This window comes from Neovison vison, chromosome 13, assembly GCF_020171115.1.
Source record: "Neovison vison isolate M4711 chromosome 13, ASM_NN_V1, whole genome shotgun sequence".
NCBI lineage: Eukaryota > Metazoa > Chordata > Mammalia > Carnivora > Mustelidae > Neogale > Neogale vison.
Window position 1 is genome coordinate 15,237,562 of NC_058103.1, and position 18,693 is coordinate 15,256,254.

General features: G+C 46.9%; 3 protein-coding genes across 5 annotated transcripts in view; 1 reads left to right on the plus strand and 2 right to left on the minus strand.

Moving 5' to 3' along the window:
* Nucleotides 1-809: 809 nt before the first annotated feature.
* Nucleotides 810-9,348, minus strand: NPC2 (NPC intracellular cholesterol transporter 2). Of its 2 annotated transcripts, XM_044230445.1 has the most exons (5): nt 9,193-9,348; nt 5,705-5,812; nt 4,204-4,376; nt 1,520-1,620; nt 810-1,138 (listed from the first exon to the last, which is right to left on the minus strand). In XM_044230445.1, the coding sequence occupies exons 1-4, from the start codon at nt 9,272-9,274 to the stop codon at nt 1,534-1,536; spliced, it is 450 nt and encodes a 149-aa protein (XP_044086380.1). In that variant the 5' UTR covers nt 9,275-9,348; the 3' UTR covers nt 810-1,138; nt 1,520-1,533. The 2 variants fall into 2 exon arrangements, with proteins under 2 accessions (XP_044086380.1, XP_044086379.1); XM_044230444.1 differs by having other exon boundaries at nt 810-1,620; nt 9,193-9,347.
* Nucleotides 9,349-9,724: 376 nt separating this feature from the next.
* Nucleotides 9,725-11,898, plus strand: ISCA2 (iron-sulfur cluster assembly 2). Of its 2 annotated transcripts, none has more exons than XM_044230899.1 (4): nt 9,725-9,804; nt 10,006-10,111; nt 10,234-10,349; nt 10,764-11,898. In XM_044230899.1, the coding sequence occupies exons 1-4, from the start codon at nt 9,734-9,736 to the stop codon at nt 10,936-10,938; spliced, it is 468 nt and encodes a 155-aa protein (XP_044086834.1). In that variant the 5' UTR covers nt 9,725-9,733; the 3' UTR covers nt 10,939-11,898. The 2 variants fall into 2 exon arrangements, with proteins under 2 accessions (XP_044086834.1, XP_044086835.1); XM_044230900.1 differs by having other exon boundaries at nt 10,009-10,111.
* Nucleotides 11,899-16,052: 4,154 nt separating this feature from the next.
* The window catches only part of LTBP2 (latent transforming growth factor beta binding protein 2), a 100,044-nt gene continuing 97,403 nt past the window's right edge, over nt 16,053-18,693 (minus strand). The window contains exons 35-36 of the mRNA XM_044232445.1: nt 18,104-18,253; nt 16,053-17,668 (exon numbers count right to left, since the gene is read on the minus strand). Coding sequence (XP_044088380.1) covers nt 17,523-17,668; nt 18,104-18,253 — 296 coding nt within the window. The 3' untranslated portion in view covers nt 16,053-17,522. The remainder of the gene's footprint in view (nt 17,669-18,103; nt 18,254-18,693) is intronic.

Below are 18,693 nucleotides of genomic sequence, written 5' to 3' on the forward strand. Positions count from 1 at the left end.
AACTTGAGAGGATACGCAAAGTGTCTCAGTAAAGAAGACAGTGGTTGAATGGTTCTGGGAATTAACCAGTAAGTCTTGGCTGCTGCTAATTTTATTCCTGATCTATGCCTGTCCCCTGGTGGTTTTCCTGGGAAACTCACAAGCCAAGGAAGTCCAAGGTTCTAGCGAAGTTAGTGGGATGAATTGAACTGGACCACATGACTTACTTGCTGCCTAGGCACCCCAATCTAAAAGGGATGGCCTTTCAAGGTCCACATTCCCCAACTCATTCATGAATAGGGCTGTCGCACCTGTGACTGCTAAAAGGTGATGGACAGTACACTGATTAAAACAGGCAGTGAAATACACGCCCCATGATTATACTTGCACTTCAAAAGCAATAAACACCAAGATTTCATTAACTTGGCCGTTATCTGCCACAACTACCCCTTTCATTTTTAAGCTTCTAGGCTTTCCTCAAGGTTATGGCTCCCAAAAGACTACTATGCTTTGTGCCAACCTGCAACCTCTTGCTCTCTGCCCCCCGCTGAGTTCCCTTGACCTTTCACATGTTATCATTGAACTAGGTGGTGTTTGCTTTCACCGCTTCTCTCAAGCACATCTGGTGGTGTCAAGAGTGTGCAAAATAAAGCAAAACTATCATGTTGTTTTGTATAAAACCGGCCAAGTCTAATTGGGCGAAGAGGGAAGAAAGGGCAGTGACTGAATGTGTCCTGTCTTTACTGCACTGTGGGACCATGGGACCGGGTGTCTGCCTTCCACAGATCTGGGGGAAAACACTCTGAAAGAAGAGGTGACCACCACCAACATGCAGAAGACAAGACTGCCAAGTTTTATTTACTTCAAAAGGACATTTCCAGGGGCATCAGGAAGCCACAAGTTAGTGTTGTTAAAAAAAAAAAAAAAATCAAACATCTGCTATCAAGTGCTGCATTTAATGAAAACCACCTAAGACAGAAAAGGAGACAGGAGATCACCATACAGGACCGGCTGCTCAGAGGGGAGTTTGTGTGGCAGAGCACCTCCCCTCCACCGAGAGGCTGGGCACCGCCGGACAGCAAGTCACTGTCGTCCAGCAGCGGAGTTGAGGCGCTGGCCCAACGCGCTGAACTCAAGGAGGCACTTGGAGTCGAGGAACCTGAAGATGTGATATCCCAGGAGGTGGGAGAGGTCCGGAACCCACTCTCTGCTGCCAGGGCCTGTAACCCGAGGGCAAGTTACCCACAGCCCTACACAGCCTCACTCGGGTCCTGACTGCTGGACCCTCCTTCTCCTAACAGCAAGAAACACTGAAGACAAGTCAAGCCATGCCTATCCCCCTCCTTCTCTCATCTCTCCCCTACCCCTTCACAAAGGATACTACAAGGGCAATAGTTCAGAGCTCTCAGGAAAGGGGGTCTGGAACCCTTTGGAGGCGGAGAGGCATAACACAGTGGTGTGGAAATTCCTTTCATCTTATGGCACTGATCTAGGTTAGACAGGATTTCTCCTGTGCTCTCTCACCCCCCGACGGACATACTGGCGGCAGCAGGTCTAGCCTTCGATCTGCACTGGGATTTCCCAGCAGAAGAGATGCTGGCCTTTGTCGCCCAGGAGCTCCCACTGCACCACCAGTTTGATCTGGAGAAAGAGAAAAAGAATTGGGAAAAATGAAAGCAGGGCCTCGCCTCAACCCAGAACAGGTTTAACTATGACTCCTAGTAACAAACTGCCTAATTCCTCAGCTCTCTCTTCTTCTTTTTTTTTTTTTTTTAAAGATTTTATTTATTTATTTGACAGAGAGAGATCACAAGTAGATGGAGAGGCAGGCAGAGAGAGAGAGGGAAGCAGGCTCCCTGCCGAGCAGAGAGCCCGATGCGGGACTCGATCCCAGGACCCTGAGATCATGACCTGAGCCAAAGGCAGCGGCTTAACCCACTGAGCCACCCAGGCGCCCAGCTCTCTCTTCTTGAATCACGCCATCAGGAGGGCTGCCTGGGATGTGGGTGCAGCCAGTGCACTTGAGCTCACACGAGCAAACCAAGTCCCACGTGTGATTCGGTGTTAGTGGCGCCACACGCTCACCTCCCTGACTCGTGGGATCGAATTCCTAAAGCGTTCTTGTCCCTCGGAGATGAACGGTACATGACGAAGCCTTGCATGGGACGTAATTTTACATTTAAACAATTTCTTATAGATTTGGCAGTCCGAGCCAGCTCTTTCCAAGCATAACCAATTAGGAGCAGAGAGCAGAATGTCCGATTCGTAGCCATAACAAAATACCTTGTTACTGGTACTGAAGATGCTAACACACAAAGGATGTCAGAAGTTTAGAACAGTATGAATAATTTCTGGAACAGTAACGCTTTGTAGCAAAATAGCTTCAGTTGTAACTTGAACTTTTTTTTTTTATAATAACACACCTCATTAGAAATCTCTGCTTTGATTTGTATAGTATGGACTGCCCCTTCTAATTTTTTTTTGAAGATTTTATTTATTTATTTGACAGAAAGAGATCACAAGTAGGCAGAGAGAGAAGGGAAGCAGGCTCCCCACTGAGCAGAGAGCCAGATGCGGGGCTCCATCCCAGGACCCTGGGATCATGACCTGAGCCGAAGGGGGAGGCTTTAACCCACTGAGCCACCCAGGTGCCCCGGTCCCTTCTAATTCTTAATAAATCTCTGATAATTTTCCAGTCCCTTCTTATGTAGATAATTGCTTACCTGTTATTAGTTATTACCTCTAATTTGTACGTTTCTTTCAACACATGAGTGACCAGGAAACCTGGCTTCTGGAAATTTATTTTTCAAGACTAGAACACATTAACTACTGTTTCACTTAATGCCTAAAATAACATAGTTTAAGCCTTTTTTCAAATGAAATGTTATTCACTTAACAATAACTACCATATACAAAATGCCTATGCCTATGAGGTGGCAGGCCCTAATCAGACACTCCATGTGAGGGACCAGAGACTCAGAAATGCCAGTGATTTTATGGATACTCTGCAAATGAATCTACAAACCTGTTCTTGACCTGTAGGGTCTCTGACATTCCTCAAACACAGATACCCGCTATGAGAGTCTCTTTGCAATGTTCTTCAATGACTTGCCACTCCTAAAAAATAAATGGCTAGGCTGCTGCTGGGTTCTCCTTGATTTCCTTTCCAAAAAAAAATGCAGCTTGTTTTCCTTTATGGAAAACAGGAATCCCTTTACTTCCTCCATTCTTATCAGGATTCCTTTTTTTTTTTTTTTTTTTTTTTTTTGGTGAGTAAAGTCATAGAAGTTTAGTAAGGGAAGATAAAGGAAAAGCTCTCAAGAGAGAGAGGGGTCCTGACAGGGCTGCCCATCAGGATTCCTATCTTTAACACATGCCCATTCCAACAGGTTCTGCCTCACAAGTGTCTGGAAGGAAAAGAAGCAGGTATAGCAGGGTGAGTCAGAGGGCAAGGTAGGGGCTGGAGACCGATGCAGGGGAGAAAGAAGTGTGTGGAGAAAGTGACCTTTCTATTATGGAGCTGGGAGACTACTGTTCTCTTAAGAGATTAGTGGAGAAACCAGGATTTTTTGATAATTTGGCATCTTGAACTATTTGGTATCTGCCTACAATCTTTTTTTTTTTTTTTTTTTAAGATTTTATTTATTTATTTATCTGACAGACAGAGATCACAAGCAGGCAGAGAGGGAGGGGGAAGCAGGCTCCCTGCTGAGCAGAAAGCCCAATGCAGGGCTCGATCCCAGGACCCTGAGATCGTGACCTGAGCCGAAGGCAGAAGCTTTAACCCACTGAGCCACCCAGGCGCCCCTGCCTACAATCTTTTAACAGTGCCTAGGTTTTGGGGGTCACAAGGCCTGGCTCTAGATCGAGATGTAATGTTTCTGAGCAGAGTGGACTCTGTTCCTACTGCTTAACACTGGAGGCTCAAATTTCTTCACTCATAAAGCCGATGTAATATTGCTCAGCGAAGTGTGGTCAGGGGGATGGAGGCAAACATTGTGTATCAAAATGGCGTCAGGAGGCGACAAAGAACAGAGGGCCGTGGTGAAGAGGATCTGCCTTACCTCAGGATTCCTAACATTCCCACTCATCTCCTCACCCCCCGAGCTTCTGTGCTTCATCACAGACAGATGAAGGACCCCGACCCCAATCTTCTCTTCCTCTCCCCTCAGAGTTCTCATCTAGTCACAGGCCTTTGGCATCCCAAAAGACAAGGTCACTTACGGAGGGGTACTCATTCTTCACGGGCAGTTTATTCAGGTAGCTGTAGGTCTTGTCTTTTTGGATGGGGCAGTTGATTCCACTCTTACAACCATCAGCCTCAGGAATGGGAAAGGGAACTGGGATGCCCAACACGATGCCATGCACCACAGCTTTGCTACTTTGAGACAGAATATCTAAGAGGAACAAAAGAGAATTAGATAGTAAAGGGAACAGCCTATTTCAAAACCCTAAGGAAAAAATTAAGATATGGTCCCAAGCAACAGCATTGCGAGGAGAACAAATCATCAAGTCTGTATTTCTTCATTCGTAGGGTCTATTTCTCTTTGTAGTTATGCCTAATACTCTGTGAATGCTACAGACTAAGTATTCACTCTAAAAACAAAACAAAAAAAGCAACCAAGACAGTTGTTTTCTCTGTTCTCACTCCCACCTTGCTCTTAACGGTCTTCCGGTTTCTTGGGGGAATCAGAGCTACGTGAATAACCTTATCCAACAAAGTCACAGAGGTTTTTGGCAGTAAACTTTGTTAATTACATCAGCTCTGTCAAGTGTACAGGGTATCTTTTTTTTTTTTTTTTTTTTTTAAAGATTTTTTATTTATTTATTTGAGAGAGAGACAGTGAGAGAGAGCATGAGCGAGGAGAAGGTCAGAGAGCGAAGCAGACTCCCCATGGAGCTGGGAGCCTGATGTGGGACTCGATCCCGGGACTCCAGGATCACGCCCTGAGCTGAAGGCAGTCGTCCAACCAACTGAGCCACCCAGGCGTCCCTGTACAGGGTATCTTGTGGAGTTTTAGAAGATTGGTCTCTGGATTCTCAAATGCCCTGCCCGGAGGGTTCCATTAGAAAATTAAGAACAAAATGGAAAGGGAGCTCCACAGAAATGCCATGGGCTGTAACAGGAAGAGAGAACCCTTTAGAAACTGGCTAAGAATAGAAAGAAGAGGTGTATTTCTTGCTCTCCCTCTAACCTCTATATCATAAGATGGGCAGGTAGAAGGAATAAATACAATAAAATTAGGGCAACTAACTAGTTGTTAGGATATCCTGGAGATCCAGAGTACTGGCTCTGTTTCTCTCTCTTTCTTTCTTTCTTTCTGGATTGGGCATTACTCTTGTTTACAAAGCACATTTTTGGTTTGGGACAATAGAGGGGGCAGGGTAACAACTCTAGGATTTAGAGCTGTCTTTAGGCTTAAGAACAGAAGATGACGGGAACATTGAGATTTCTTATTAGACTGTCCCATCTAGTTCCACAGGATAGAAAGTGAGGAAAGGATTCAAAGTAGATGCCCTTTCTAGAAATGAAGCTTAGATTTTTTTTCTTGGGTCCCCAGCGAATTTCCTTAAGAAGGTAAGTCCGAGCTTTGCACAAGCAGGAAGGGGAGGTCACGGACGTCCTGACTGCAATGCCTCTGCCCCACATCCCTGCGTTCATTCCAATACTTGAGACTTGTTAGGCTTTAAGATAAACTTGAAGGCAACAGCCACTTGTACTCACTACTGGTGAAGGTGACATTGACACTGTAAGACTGGCCTTTGTGCAGTTTGCAGGGCTGGGTGGGGCATGGGTTCACATTCAGTTCCTTTATAACGCCAACCCCAGAACCTGTTAAACAAAAAGAAAAAATGAATTGGAATAGGAGGGGAAATAAACCACCTATGCTGTCCTCTACTTAATGGGAATGTGCCCTGCTCTCTGGGAAACTCTTCATATTTGATGGCTGAAGGGGAAATGAAGAAAATCGGGTAAGTATAAAAAGGCAGCCGCCCTGCTCTGTATCTTCTTGGGAGGACTACACCAGGGAAAGTCATCCCCACCCCTCCTTCCTTTCCCATGCAGGATTTATTTTTTTAAAATTTTTAGAAAAGATTTTATTTATTTATTTGACACACACAGAGAGAGAGAGACAGTGAGAAAGGGAACACAAGCAGGGGGAGGGAGACAGGGAGAAGCAGGCTTCCCACTGAGCAGGGCAATGCAGGGAGGGGGGGGAGAGGTCCGCAGGAACCTGAGCCCAAGGCAGATGCTTAACGACTGAACCAGCCAGGATTTAAAACAGCATACTTATGGCACAAGTGATGGCTCAGGGCTCAGGGCTGCCATGGAGACTGGCTGCTCCTGAACTAGCCCCCCACCCATGTTCTTCTGATCCTGTCCTGGTTTCGCTCCAAATTGGTGGTCACCGAGCTTTGTATACCCCTACCAGTGAAAGCAATCTTAAGAATGCATCTGCAGTATACAAGCGTATACTCCACTTCGGAAACACGCGTTCTTCAAAATAAGTGTCTCTGGGACACACCGTGTATCTCTGCAGTCTCAACGAAGACAAAAGTGCCATTTGTTCCCAATAAATCCTTGCCCTAAATGGGTTCAGTAAAATCCAGGCCCCTGAAACTGGACAGCTGCATGGAGAGAAAGCAAGCAAACTGCCTGTTAACACCAAGGAAAGTTTTTTTGTTTTTTCTAAAGAGATTTTGTTTGCCACAGAGAGAGAGAACGAGCGAGCACGCACAACCATGGGGAAAGGCAGGCAGAGGGAGAGGGAGAAGCAGGCTTCCTGCTGAGGCTCCATTCCCAGGACCCTGGGATCAAGACCCAAGCTGAAGGCAGACGCCCAACCAACTGAGCCAGCCAGGCGCCACGGAAACACCCTCCCTGCGCGGCCCCCCCACCCCCACCACGGCCAGGAAAGCTTAAGCTCTGCCATTCAGCCATCAAGGCTGAGAGATAGACTCTGGGACCGACACCTGGGTTTGCAAGCTCACAGGCTCCAGGACTTACTGCAAAACCTCAAAACAGGAAGGGGGGGAAAGTTAACAGTGACTGCCTCATAGGGTAAGTGAGCTAACACACTTAGAGCTCTTAGGTAAGTGTTTGCAACATAGGAGCGCTATGTAGGTGTTCATTTTATTACCATCTCATCGGGATTTGATCCTCGAATTTAATCTAGAATAGCTGCTCCTGGGTGGGTTAGCAAGTTCCTTTTTGACACAAAAAGTGGGCCTCTCCTTTGCAGTCACCAGGTTTGCTCAGCCCATCGGATATGAAAAGAGAAGCTCATGTGGAAGGTCTCAGCCTGTGCCTGCTCTTGGCTGGGACAGTTTCATCAAACTGACCAACACTGCTCCAGGGAGGTCTGTAAATAATAACTTGCAGTCCCTCATCCCCCGCTTGCTTCTCCACCATGAGCAAAGTTCTCAAAATACACCTGCAAGAACTCCCTTCTGCAAGCACTGTCTTCCACTCACTGTGTCCTCCTATCTTCTACAGACAGGAAAACAGATATCCGGAACTTGAATCAACAACCCACTGAAGATCAGTGCTTATGCTAGAGCTTTCAATGTCCACTTCTACCTGCTTCTTTCCAGAGTGGGTCACATGTTCTAGGAGGACCCGAGGAAAGCGCAGTACTTGGAGCTCCTTCATCCACTTTTACTGGCAAGAGGTGCTTGGACTTTCAATGTCCACAGAACAAACTCCTCAGTCCTAATTGGCAAAAACAGCAAAACCAGTTTGCTTGGCCACATTGCTTACTTGAGGAAATACCACTCCAGGGGGAAGGGTCAGTGGTAAAGCAGCACTTGAAAATCCTTTGATGTGGGCACTGATGTTTTTACACTGTTATTTCCCAATTCAGAAGTCAATTGAAAATCTGTAACTGAAACCATCCTTCCCTTAAGTTCTTGCCATAGGTGTACAGCTGCTTTTTTCAAATGAGCAGAACAGTATCTGGATTTGGTTTCCATAGTTGTTGTTTTTAATGTTAATTTAATGTTACCACTGAAAGCCAAAGTGGTTCACAAACACCCACTAATTTCCTACAGCTTACTAGCTCTAAGAACTTGGTAAGTTACTCCATGTGCCTGATTCCTCATCTGTAAAACAGATCCTGAGGGCTGAATGAGTTAATAAAGTTAATATAACATCTTCATCCAAATTTGGCCACTAAGTTTAATGGAGGGAAAGGCAGTAATTTGAGGCGATAATAGCATCTTTCAAGTGCCTGTAGTTCAGTGGAACAGCATTTGTTAAGTATTAAGAGGCCTGGAGTCTTTACTCTTTAATCAATCCTGTCCCCAGCCCAACTTTGTTTTTGCCTCAACATAAACTTCGATGATACAGTGGAGACTATCTATTCCCTCATTTACTTTTTCAACACATTTACTGAGCAGTTACTATTACCTGGGCACTAGATACAAAGGATCAAACTTAGTCTCATTCCCACTCTGCTGGGTGACTTTGGGTAAGTTACCCGACATCTCTGGAGTTCAAGAATTGACTCCAGGATCTCCAAGCTTCCTCCAGCTCCCAGATTCTATAAAATGTCTTCTTTCACTTACCATCGCACCTTTTCACTTCTGGAAAGTTCTGCTCGAACAAATAATTCCATAGACTTGACTCACTATTTAGTCCCCCCCCCACTCGTATTTCCCAAAAAAGATCCCTATCACAGAGAAAAGAGTGGGTTATGTGTCACAAGCTGTGACCAGTAACACGAGTTTTACGTACAGGAGGAAACAGTGATTAAGAATCACAAAATTATATAGCCCAAGGGAAGCGGCAATGGAGCAAATTATGAAAAGGAGAATTGGCTTTTGACTTGTCAGCAAAAGAGAAATTAAAAATATAAAAGCAAGCGGCGTGGGGAGGGAGAGGTCATCCAAGATACGAGGCGTACACAAAGTTCTGCGCCCCACCGCTCACGCCCCGCGCAGCACTGGGATCTCCAGTGGTTTGCCCTACAAACTTTAGGGAACTTCAGCAAAAGGCCCAGCTCTAGGTGGTGTTCAGGGACCCCAACCACGCGTCTCAGGAAAGAGACAAAGTTGTCTGCCGTTGGGTTTCGCCGCCCGCAGCTTCTCCCCGACCCCGGCCCACTCCAGCGGCTCAGCCTGGCCACCGGCGGGACCCGCCCAACCTAGCCGGGGGGTCTCGGCGCGGGGTCCCCGAGAGGGCGCGGGAATCTCGGGCAGGTTGGGGCTCACCGCAGTCCTTGAAATGCACCGGCTCCGCCAGGGCGGAGGCGCCGAGCGCCAGGAGCAGGAACGCGGCGACCAAGAAACGCATCGCAGCTTAAACAGGTTCCAAGCGCGAGGAAGGAAGAGGGGATCGTCCCAGTCACAAGATAAACCTGCCGGGGCGGGCCGGGGGAGGAGCCTGGTCAGGCCACTCATCACCAGCATCCAGGGCGGGCCCTGCCCGCGCCCCGCCCCCCGGTCCGGAGAACCGAGCTTGCCTCGGTCCCGCCCAGACGCCAGCTATCTCCGCCCATCTGGTCCGCTCCGCCGCTCCGCAGGCTTGGATCCATCTCCGCCCCGCCGCCTCCTCGCACAGACGCGCCTCTGGATTTTGTGGGTGCGCCTTCGCTTCCGTAAATGGTAGCATTTCTAGCCAATCAAATCTCTTCTCTTCCAGCACCACCCAATAGGTGCGCTCGGGGGCAGGGTCTCTGTGGGTCCCGCCTCCGAAAGGCCCAGGTGGAGAAAAGGATTGGGGCGACGTGGGGGGCGGGGTTTGTGGAGGAAGATGGCTGCCGTCCGCCGGCTGTCCCTAACGGCCGCGGCGCTGAGAGCGGTCACTCCCTGGGCAAGGGGCAGGTACCAAGCCTACAAAGGCACCTGGGAAGGGTGTTAGGTTCTGCGCCTCCAGAACTAAGGGGGGAACGAAGGCCTGCGGGGGAGGCGAGGGCTTGGCATGAGGCTGTCCAGGTGGAGGTCGTCAGGGTTGCCGGGGGGCTGTCCAGGTAGAAGTGACCAGGTGCCCTTCTGCTCCCGGGCTCATCCTCCTCCCATGTGCAGCAGGCTCCTCGCGGCCTCTCGAGGACCTCAGGCTCGTCGGGAAGCGTCGTCCTCCAGCGCCGAGGCCGGCGAAGGGCAGATCCACCTCACCGCCAGCTGCGTCCAGGTAGGAGGTCGGACGCGGGGCGGCGGCGCCCCGGCGAGGGCCAGGAGTGCGGGGACTTCCCCTTGGCCCACCCTTCTGCCACCTCTTGCCGGGCATTCTTGATCCCCGTTTTTGCATTTCAGAGACTTCTGGAAATCACCGAAGGGTCGGAATTCCTGAGGCTGGAGGTGGAGGGAGGTGGATGCTCTGGATTCCAATACAAATTTTCCCTGGATACAGTTATCAACCCCGACGACAGGCAAGAAGGAAGGGGTGGGTCCTCAGAGAATGTGTGGGAGGGATAAAAGTGCACGTTTGTTTCGAATTTAAAAGGTTTGCTAAGAACGCCCAACACCATCCTTCTCACGCAGTGGGAATACAGTGAGGACTTGTTGTCATGATTCAGAATAACTATATTAGAGGAGGGAAGTTGGCCTGCCTGGGTCCTTAGCGTAGTCAGGCTGGACTGGATTCCAGGCCTAAATCCCTAAACCTTTACCAGTATTCATTCCATTGACCCTTTCTGCCTCAGAGAAAAGCAGCACTTGTTAGAGGTAATAAGGAATGTTTCTCTCCTGTTTTGGAAAAATGGGATATGCACCCCAGGGCTCAGAGGGTATTATGGTTTTGGTGTTTACGATAGTCCTTAATGTCTTCCTTCTGTCTTTTTCAGGGTGTTTGAACAGGGCGGGGCGAGAGTGGTGGTTGACTCTGATAGCTTGGCCTTCGTGAAAGGGGCCCAGGTGGACTTCAGCCAAGAACTGATCCGAAGCTCATTTCAAGTGTTGAACAATCCTCAAGCTCAGCAAGGCTGCTCCTGTGGCTCATCCTTCTCTATCAAACTTTGATGTGATGACAGGTGACCCAGAGATTGCTGCCGCTTGTACCAACTTGAGGAACCTAGGATTAGTAGAATTCTAGAGGTTTCCTTCCAATCATGTCCTCCTCTCAGTTTTATTTTCCTCAGTCCAGGAGTGTTGTGTTTTGCCACTGTTATTTTCAGAATATGAAGCTTTTACTCTCGATCTGTTTTTCACTCACACATTTCTAAGGCCAAGCCTCTAGGTGCTGTGATCTAGATAAACTAACTGGTTGAAATCCGCCCGCTATAATCTGTAGAGCCTCCAAGGTTCCAAAATTTGGAGTCACTTCTCAGGTGCTTGTACATAGGTGTGTAGCTATGTATAAAAGCTCCATTCTGAAAAAGTCCTTAGTTACTTAGTCCTTGTGTTCTGGATCAGGGTCACAGATTGGGTAGCTTGAACACTGGTTACTAGGCTAGAAAGGATGAGAAAGGAACGGAAAGTTTCTTTTTTTCATCTCACTCTTCTGGAATGTGCTAGTGACACACTTCTTTTTCTTTCTTTCTTAACTTTTTTTTTTTCCTTTTCCTCCTACATCCTTATTTTCTGTGCTGCCCATTCCCTGCTTCCCATTTGTTAGGGTAGATACATTTTCCTCTCTTACTCGCAGGTCTGCTGGATTCACAAAACCAGTAGTCCATCACCCAGGAAACTTGGATCTAAGCCCCACTGATAACCTGAATCATTTAAAAAATAGGCCTCATACTCTGTACTCACACAGACATTTCAAGATTCTGTGATTACTCAATGACTGAGTCTTTTTAGGACAAGTTTCTTTACTTACCGTATGGTGTAAAATGTCTTTGGTCTCATGCATAGCAAGAAGGGGTCCCCTTGTTGGTAAAGATAATAGATGGTTAGGGATTTTCTTTCAGGTTGGATTACCAGATAAAATGCAGGATGCCCAGTTAAATTTGAATTTCAAATAAATGATTTTTATTGTAAGTGGTGTCCCAATTATTTTATGAGACATACACTAAAAATTACTTGTTGTTTATCTGAAATTCAAATTTAACTGGGCATTGTGCATTTTTATTTGTTAAACCTGGCAACTTTATGTTAGGGTTGCTGAAAGAAAAGCTCTTGAAGCCACAAATTCCAATGAATTTTAAAGTACTTGTTTGGGTATGGCACTTAATTAGGCTACAGAGCTAGCAATTGTTGTTGTAAGTGTGTGTCAGTGCTGGGGGACCCAGAACTTCATGGACAGACAACTAAAAAAAAGACAGAAATACCACCACCATGACAAATGATTTATTAATGCTCATGTGGGGAAACCACAACCAAATTGCTTCTGGAAAAATTATTGGTTAAACTCTTGTTTTCCTCAATAGCCTAAAAGTTCATTACAGCAAAAACTTGCATTTCTGGACTGGATTGGAATTAAGGTCATTCGGCAAAAGAATTTACCATTAAAAAGGGAAATGTAGATTTTAGAGACAAGATGAAGCTTGGGTACTTCTATTTTCAATATGGGAAAACCTAGGATTTAGAGAAAGCAAGCTGTTATGTGTACAGTGTGTACAAAGAGGAAGGAAGGGACACTCAGAAACCTGACCTTTGCAGATTTCCATGGGAGGAAGTAGAAAACAGCAAATCACGGGAACGTCTGTTGAAGTTTACTAAGACATTTAAAGTTGCTGCCCATACCTGGGCCTAATTAGATTTTCAGCTCAGACTAAGTCTTTTCATCCTCTTTAAAAAGACATTTGCTACCTTTTCAATGTTGAAACATATCGTTTTAAAGAGTGCACTTTATTTTTATTTATTTTTTAAAATAAGCTCAATACTCAGCGTGGGGCTTGAACTCATGACCCTGAGATCAAGAGTTACATGCTTTACTGACTGAGCCAGCCAGGTGCCCCATGATTTTGTGATTTTAAAACTCATGCAGAGCAGGAGCTTAAATGCTTTAGTTGCTAAATAAACCATTAAATTGCAATGGTCACTTAGATAGGAACAGAGTCCCTTTGAATGCCTATATCTAAGTACCTACTGTTAATGGGAGAGAATTGGGATTCTGTGTTTTAGAAAGGGTGGGTTTGGGAGAAATCACCTTACTTTATCACACTAGAAAGCATCATGAGAAAATCCGAAGTAGTAATAAAAAGCTTCCATTGGAGTAGGATGATGTAGAAATTTTAACAGCAGAGAGCATAGAGAAATAATAGCATCAAGGGGATAGTGGGCAATTTGCTTGGAATAAATAGTAAGCTTAGTAAAATAGGTTTAGGGTCTTTTGCAGGCCCTTTATGATCAGGTGCCCTCTTTCTGGTCAAGACCAGCAGATATTTTCACAAATTTTGCCTACTGTGCAAATTCATTTAGGAAAACTTGATACTCTTCTGGTATCCATTGGAAGATTTTTTTGCTTCCCCATTACTTTCAAGGAGAAAGGCCTTATTGTTGCAGAATTGGTTTTATTTATGCAAGTTAGAGAGTGTTTGGGGGTAGCATACCCTGCCTTTGCCCTACTAAGATATGATGCAAGAAGTAGAAGTAAGGGAGCCCTGCATCTGCTTTATGTTGTGAATATGCCTTTTTTTTTTTTTTTTTTTTTTTTAATTTGAGAGTGAGAAGGAGCAGGGGAAGGGGTAGAAGCAGACCCTGCACTGAGCATGGAGCCCAGTGTTGGGCTGAGCTGGATCCTGGGACTCCAGGATCACGACCTGAGCTGAAGACAGATACTTGACCGATTGAGCCTCCCAGGTGCTCCAGCGTATTTTTTTTTTTTTTTTTTTTTAAGATATTACTTATCCCTTTGACAGACAGAGATCACAAGTTGGCAGAGAGGCAGGCAGAGAGAGAGGAGGGAAGCAGGCTCCCTGCCGAGGAGGGAAGCAGGCTCCCTGCCAAGCAGGGAGCCTGATGTGGAGCAATCCCAGGACCCTGGGATCATGACCTGAGCCCAGGGCAGAGGCTTTAACCCACTGAGCCACCCAGGTGTGACCCCCCCCTTTTTTTTTGGATTTTATTTCTTTATTTGCAAGAGAGAGGGAGAGCACTAGTAGGGGGCAGGGCAGAAGGAAAGGGAGAACCAGACTCCCCACTGAGTAGAGAGCCTGAGGCAGGGCTCCATTCCAGGACCTGGAGATCATGACCCAAGCGGAGGGCAGATGGCAGATGCTTAACCGATTGAGCCACCCAGGTGCCCCTATTGTCTATCTGCTTTATGTTGGTGGCTCAAAAGGCATGGGCCTCTTAGTCAACATCCATATCTTAACCTTGTGGTGGAATCAAACTCTTCAGTTATGTGGTTGCTAGTGACTAGCAGTATGGGAGCTGTAGGTGGCCCACCCATCCTTAGTTTCTTTGTGTGGGAATGTCCACAGATTCCAAGGGATTAGGACAAAACAGGCTTAGAAGAGATTAGGAAGGGCTACTAAAGTAGGTGTCCAAGAACTTTCTAACTTTTCTAACTTCTAAGAGTTGAAACCTGTTATTAATTCAGTCTAATTTTATACAGCATTGAGTGTATATAGAGAAGCAAGCAGCACTGATTGTGTAGCGTAGTCCGCCTTCAGTGCTGGCTGGGAGCGGACAGGTGCTGCTGGTAGTGCCTGGGACCCAGCATTGTCCCCTGCAACATAGTTACAGTTTTCAATGTTTGTCTCAATGGCGGGAAACTCCTCTGCTTTTCTAGGTATCTAGCAGTGGTGTTTCTGATTGCTCTTTTAAAAAAAATCCCTTTTCCCTTTCTCCACAGAAATGCTACAGGGCTGTTTAAAGAAAGTTTGCTCTAAGAAGTTCGGAAATAATTATGTGGCTTTAATTGTCAGATAAATACATGAAGAAGGGAGCATTTAAGCAGTCTATGGCCAAAGCTGTATTTAAAAATATTTTATTTTTTGGAAAGGTAATACACATGGTACAAAATTCAAAAAGACGCAAAAGGGGATACAGTGAAAAGTCTTCCAATCCTGTACCCATCCACCCTGTCACCCTCCCCACAAACCACTGTTGTTTCTAAGAATTTACCCTATAGGTATAATCCCATAGATATAATGTGAAATAACATATACACAAGAATATTCTTTATGGCATTACTTATAATAGCAAGAGAGGGGAAACAATGGAAATGTCCATCAGTAGGGGATTGATTAAATAAATTATGATTTATCTGTTCAATGGAATAATATACAATTATAACATAGAATGAGACAGTTCTTTATGTGCAAGTCTGGATTAAGTGAAAACAAAGTGCAGAACAGCATGCATAGGATGCTACTTATGTTTTTGATACAAAGAAACACGTGTATGTGCATGAAGATTTTCCGGAAGGATGAGCAGGAAGGTGAGGGCTGGGGGGCAGCGCAGCACCAGCGCATAAATGGAAGGGGTGCTAAGAAGTTCTCTGAACCGTGGGGTGTGAGGCGGAGTGGCGAGGAGGAGGTCAGCAGATACCCAGGTGTCTTTCCCCTTTCTTTAGACAAATAGCAGCACACGGTCTGCTCTGCTCTACAGCCTTTCCCCGCTTAGTCTGTTTGGATTTCTTATCAAGACATTTAGGGCAATTTTTTTTCTTTCATTTTTAGGCCCCTGTAGCAACTGATTGCTTCTGATCTTTTGCTGTTACAAGTAATGCTATAATAAATAACCTCTTACACGTGTCATTTCACATTTGGTGAGACTATATCTGAAGGTTAAATTCCTAGAAGGGTCAGAGTAAGTGCTTCTATAATTTTGAAAGACATTGCCATATTACCCTCTTCAGAAGTTGCGTCCTTTTAAGGCCCTGTCAGCTGCGTATGTGAGTCTCTCTTTCACCAGAAGCTTGCCAACTAGGAGTCTTAGCAAACTTCTGATGTTCGCCAATCTGACAGCCTTTAAAAAGTGTCTCAGGTGTGGTTTTAACTCATTTCTTTTGTTAGGAATGTGTAACGATGTATTTTTGTCTGCTGAAAACATCTCAACTAGTACAGCGACATAGAGCAAGTTGTTTAAACCCTGTGTGTCTCAATTTACTCATGTATACATTGGGAATAAAAATAGTAAGTGGAATTGCTGGATGATTAAATGAAATTTGTGGTCAGCACTCAGTCGAGTGCCTGGCACATAACAAGCATTCAATAAGTTACTATGGGATGGCCACCAATGAGAGCAGCAGGTAGGACAGGCCAGATTAAATTAAGAAAATAGTATTCATCTCCATGTCTTCAGGCACATGTTTAGTCTTGTTTACTTACGTTGCCTTTCATCAGACAAATGCAAAGGCAGAGCTTTCCTTGTCTTAGAAGAATAAAGAACCTTTTCCCATTGGATCCCAATCAGAGGCTCTTGGCAGAGCTGGCAAAAGGATAGGCACATCCTTGTGTCTAACATTTAGACTTAGTCAACAGAGTAAAGAAATTTAGTTTCATATGAAATAAAAACAAAAACAGGAGCCCAAATGTACCTTTCTTTATTCCACCGTGGTTCTCAACTTCTAGCTGGCCAAGGATGGAGTGGGTCTCTACTTGTCAACTGAGAGGAATGCCAACCTGCCTTCCCATAGTTGAGAGAAAGACAGGAAGGGCTTCTGAGTAGAGAGAAGAAACGACGTGGGGAATCTGGCTTCCCCTCAACAAGACTGTACTGTATTTCACGAGCCAGAGAATAGACCCCTTTATTTTTAGTACCTCAAACAGGTACCCACAAAAGGAGAGCCCAGGAGAGATTTGTGTCATGTAAGAAGCAGTGTGTATTTAATACAGGTCATCGGAGATGGGCCCCGTCCTGTGGCAGCCTTGTTGTGGTGCACAGCAGCTGTCCTGGGTGGACTGTGAGTGCTTACCCAAAGCAACCGAACATTTTCTTTAGCCTTGTTGAAAGCCTGGGCTCCCCCTTTCTTATCACCTCCCCATATTTTCCGTATTGCCCTCTTGCTGCTTTCTCAGTCTCCGTGCTCCCCTTCATCTGTGTCTCTTCCACTCAGCAAGCTGGTATCAGTCTTGCTCCTCTTAGATGAGGGGATCTTTTGCCCCTGCCCGGGGCCACAGCACTGCTAACAGGATGGAGACGTGGCACAATCTGGCCCAGACGAGCTTGACTGAGGTGACGGTTCTTAGGAGGAGGACTTGGAGTCATGCCCCAAACTTCCGCCAATCCGTTTTTGCTCAAGAGATACTGAAGGACCGTACCTGGGCAGCTGTGACCTCTGACCCAGCTGTGGAATCATCAGGATGTTATGTGGATCATGACTGGGAAAGCGTGTCTGCAGTAGGAGTCCGAACGACCTTGCATGTTTGTGCAGCTTGAGGGGGTGGATGAGGGCCATCCTTTGGTAAGCATCCCACAGCAAGGCCAGAACAGATGATACGCTGATCCTCGCGGCCAGTGGCTGAAGCATTAAAGCATTTGGTGGTGTTTGAGCCAAGCAAGGGCATGGTGGCATGAAGGCAGTGATGGAAGCTCACAGCCAGGGCCTAAGCTGGGAGAGCTGAAAAGCAGGCAGGTCTGGCTGGGAGCTGGGGTGCAGGGCCTTCTGCCTGCTTCTTCATGATGTCTTCCCAGCTAGGAAAGCCTCCTCCAGGCCCCTGCCCGTGGCTGGGGCCCATTTCCAGGTAGCTGTCCACACTGACCCCTCACTGCTACTCCTTGGCAGTGCAGTGTGGGGGGCCTGCCTCGGCCACGTAACCTGGAGCACAGTGGCAGCGGTAGGAGCCCTCGGTGTTCTCGCAGTGACCGTGGGCACAGAGTGCAGCAGGCCCGTTCAGGTCATCACATTCATTCACATCTAAGAGGAAGGGAGGGAAGAGAGCACTGTAGGGAGCCCAGGTGCCTCTGCTGCTGTGGTCACTGAGCCTCTGCCCTGCGGTGGAATCCTACATGTGGCAACCGGAAGCTGAAGTCACTGCTCAACACGAAGCTTCTCAGAGACACAGAGCTGGTGGTAGTGAACCCATCCTGTGCCTCAGAGTGACCATGTCTCCTGCACCTTTCTTCTGCCTAGGAATCTCCATGGAAAGGATTTTCTAAACCCAGCAGGAGACCTTCCTGTGGCACGGTTCCCACCTGGCCTGGCTCCAGGACGGCCCACTAGGGGGCAGCAGTGGATTTTCCAACTACCCTAAGTTCAGTCTATTTCTAACAGAGCAGGTCCAATCTCTCCTAGAGCCATCAGGGTCCTCCAGCTCCCTGGGTATTCATTGCCACTCAGATTGCCACTTACCCACGCAGGCCATGTGGGCCATGTCCAGCTGGAAGCCCTCAAAGCAGTCACAGGTGTAGCCCTCCCTCACGCGCACACAGCGGCCATTCTCACAGCCGTTCAGGATGCCGCATTCTTCTGCTTGAAGCCCTTCAAAGCCGGCCTGGTGCTCTGGTAGGAGGGAGTCAGAGAAGGAAGCTGAGGCCTTGCACCTGACCCTGGGGCCCTCCCGCTCCTCATGAAGGATTGCTGCTGTTGAACTCCTAAGGTCAGGCAGGGTTGGGAGCCTCATGGAAAGCTGCTGAAACAAAAGGCTGTACCCTTAAGAAATAAGTATGTGTCTCTGCTTGGGGTGGCAGAGACATGCCATGCTTTACGGGTCAGCTCCAGGAGGGCCGAGACGCATTACTTTCACAGCGCCCCGGCCCCGGCAAGGGGGCGTCTACAGTTTTGGTTTTGTTGTTGGTGGTGATGGTTAAAATCTTTGCGTAGTTTTTTTGTTGAGGGGAGGGGGGAGACTGGCAGCAAGAGGGGATTAGCCTCACTCAACACAAAGCAGAACTTAGGCATCTGCTTGAACCTCTCTAAGCAGCTCCCAACCCCTGAGAAAG

Coding starts and splice junctions, on each gene's coding strand:
- ISCA2 (XM_044230899.1), top strand. CDS start 9,734: ATGGCTGCCGTCCGCCGGCTGTCCCTAACGGCCGCGGCGCTGAGAGCG. Junction 9,805..10,005: donor ACTCCCTGGGCAAGGGGCAG/GTACCAAGCCTA, acceptor TCCCATGTGCAG/CAGGCTCCTCGCGGCCTCTC. Junction 10,350..10,763: donor GTTATCAACCCCGACGACAG/GCAAGAAGGAAG, acceptor TGTCTTTTTCAG/GGTGTTTGAACAGGGCGGGG.
- NPC2 (XM_044230445.1), bottom strand. CDS start 9,274: ATGCGTTTCTTGGTCGCCGCGTTCCTGCTCCTGGCGCTCGGCGCCTCC. Junction 5,813..9,192: donor GGTGCATTTCAAGGACTGCG/GTGAGCCCCAAC, acceptor TTTGTTTAACAG/GTTCTGGGGTTGGCGTTATA. Junction 1,621..4,203: donor TGAAGAATGAGTACCCCTCC/GTAAGTGACCTT, acceptor CTCTTTCTCCAG/ATCAAACTGGTGGTGCAGTG.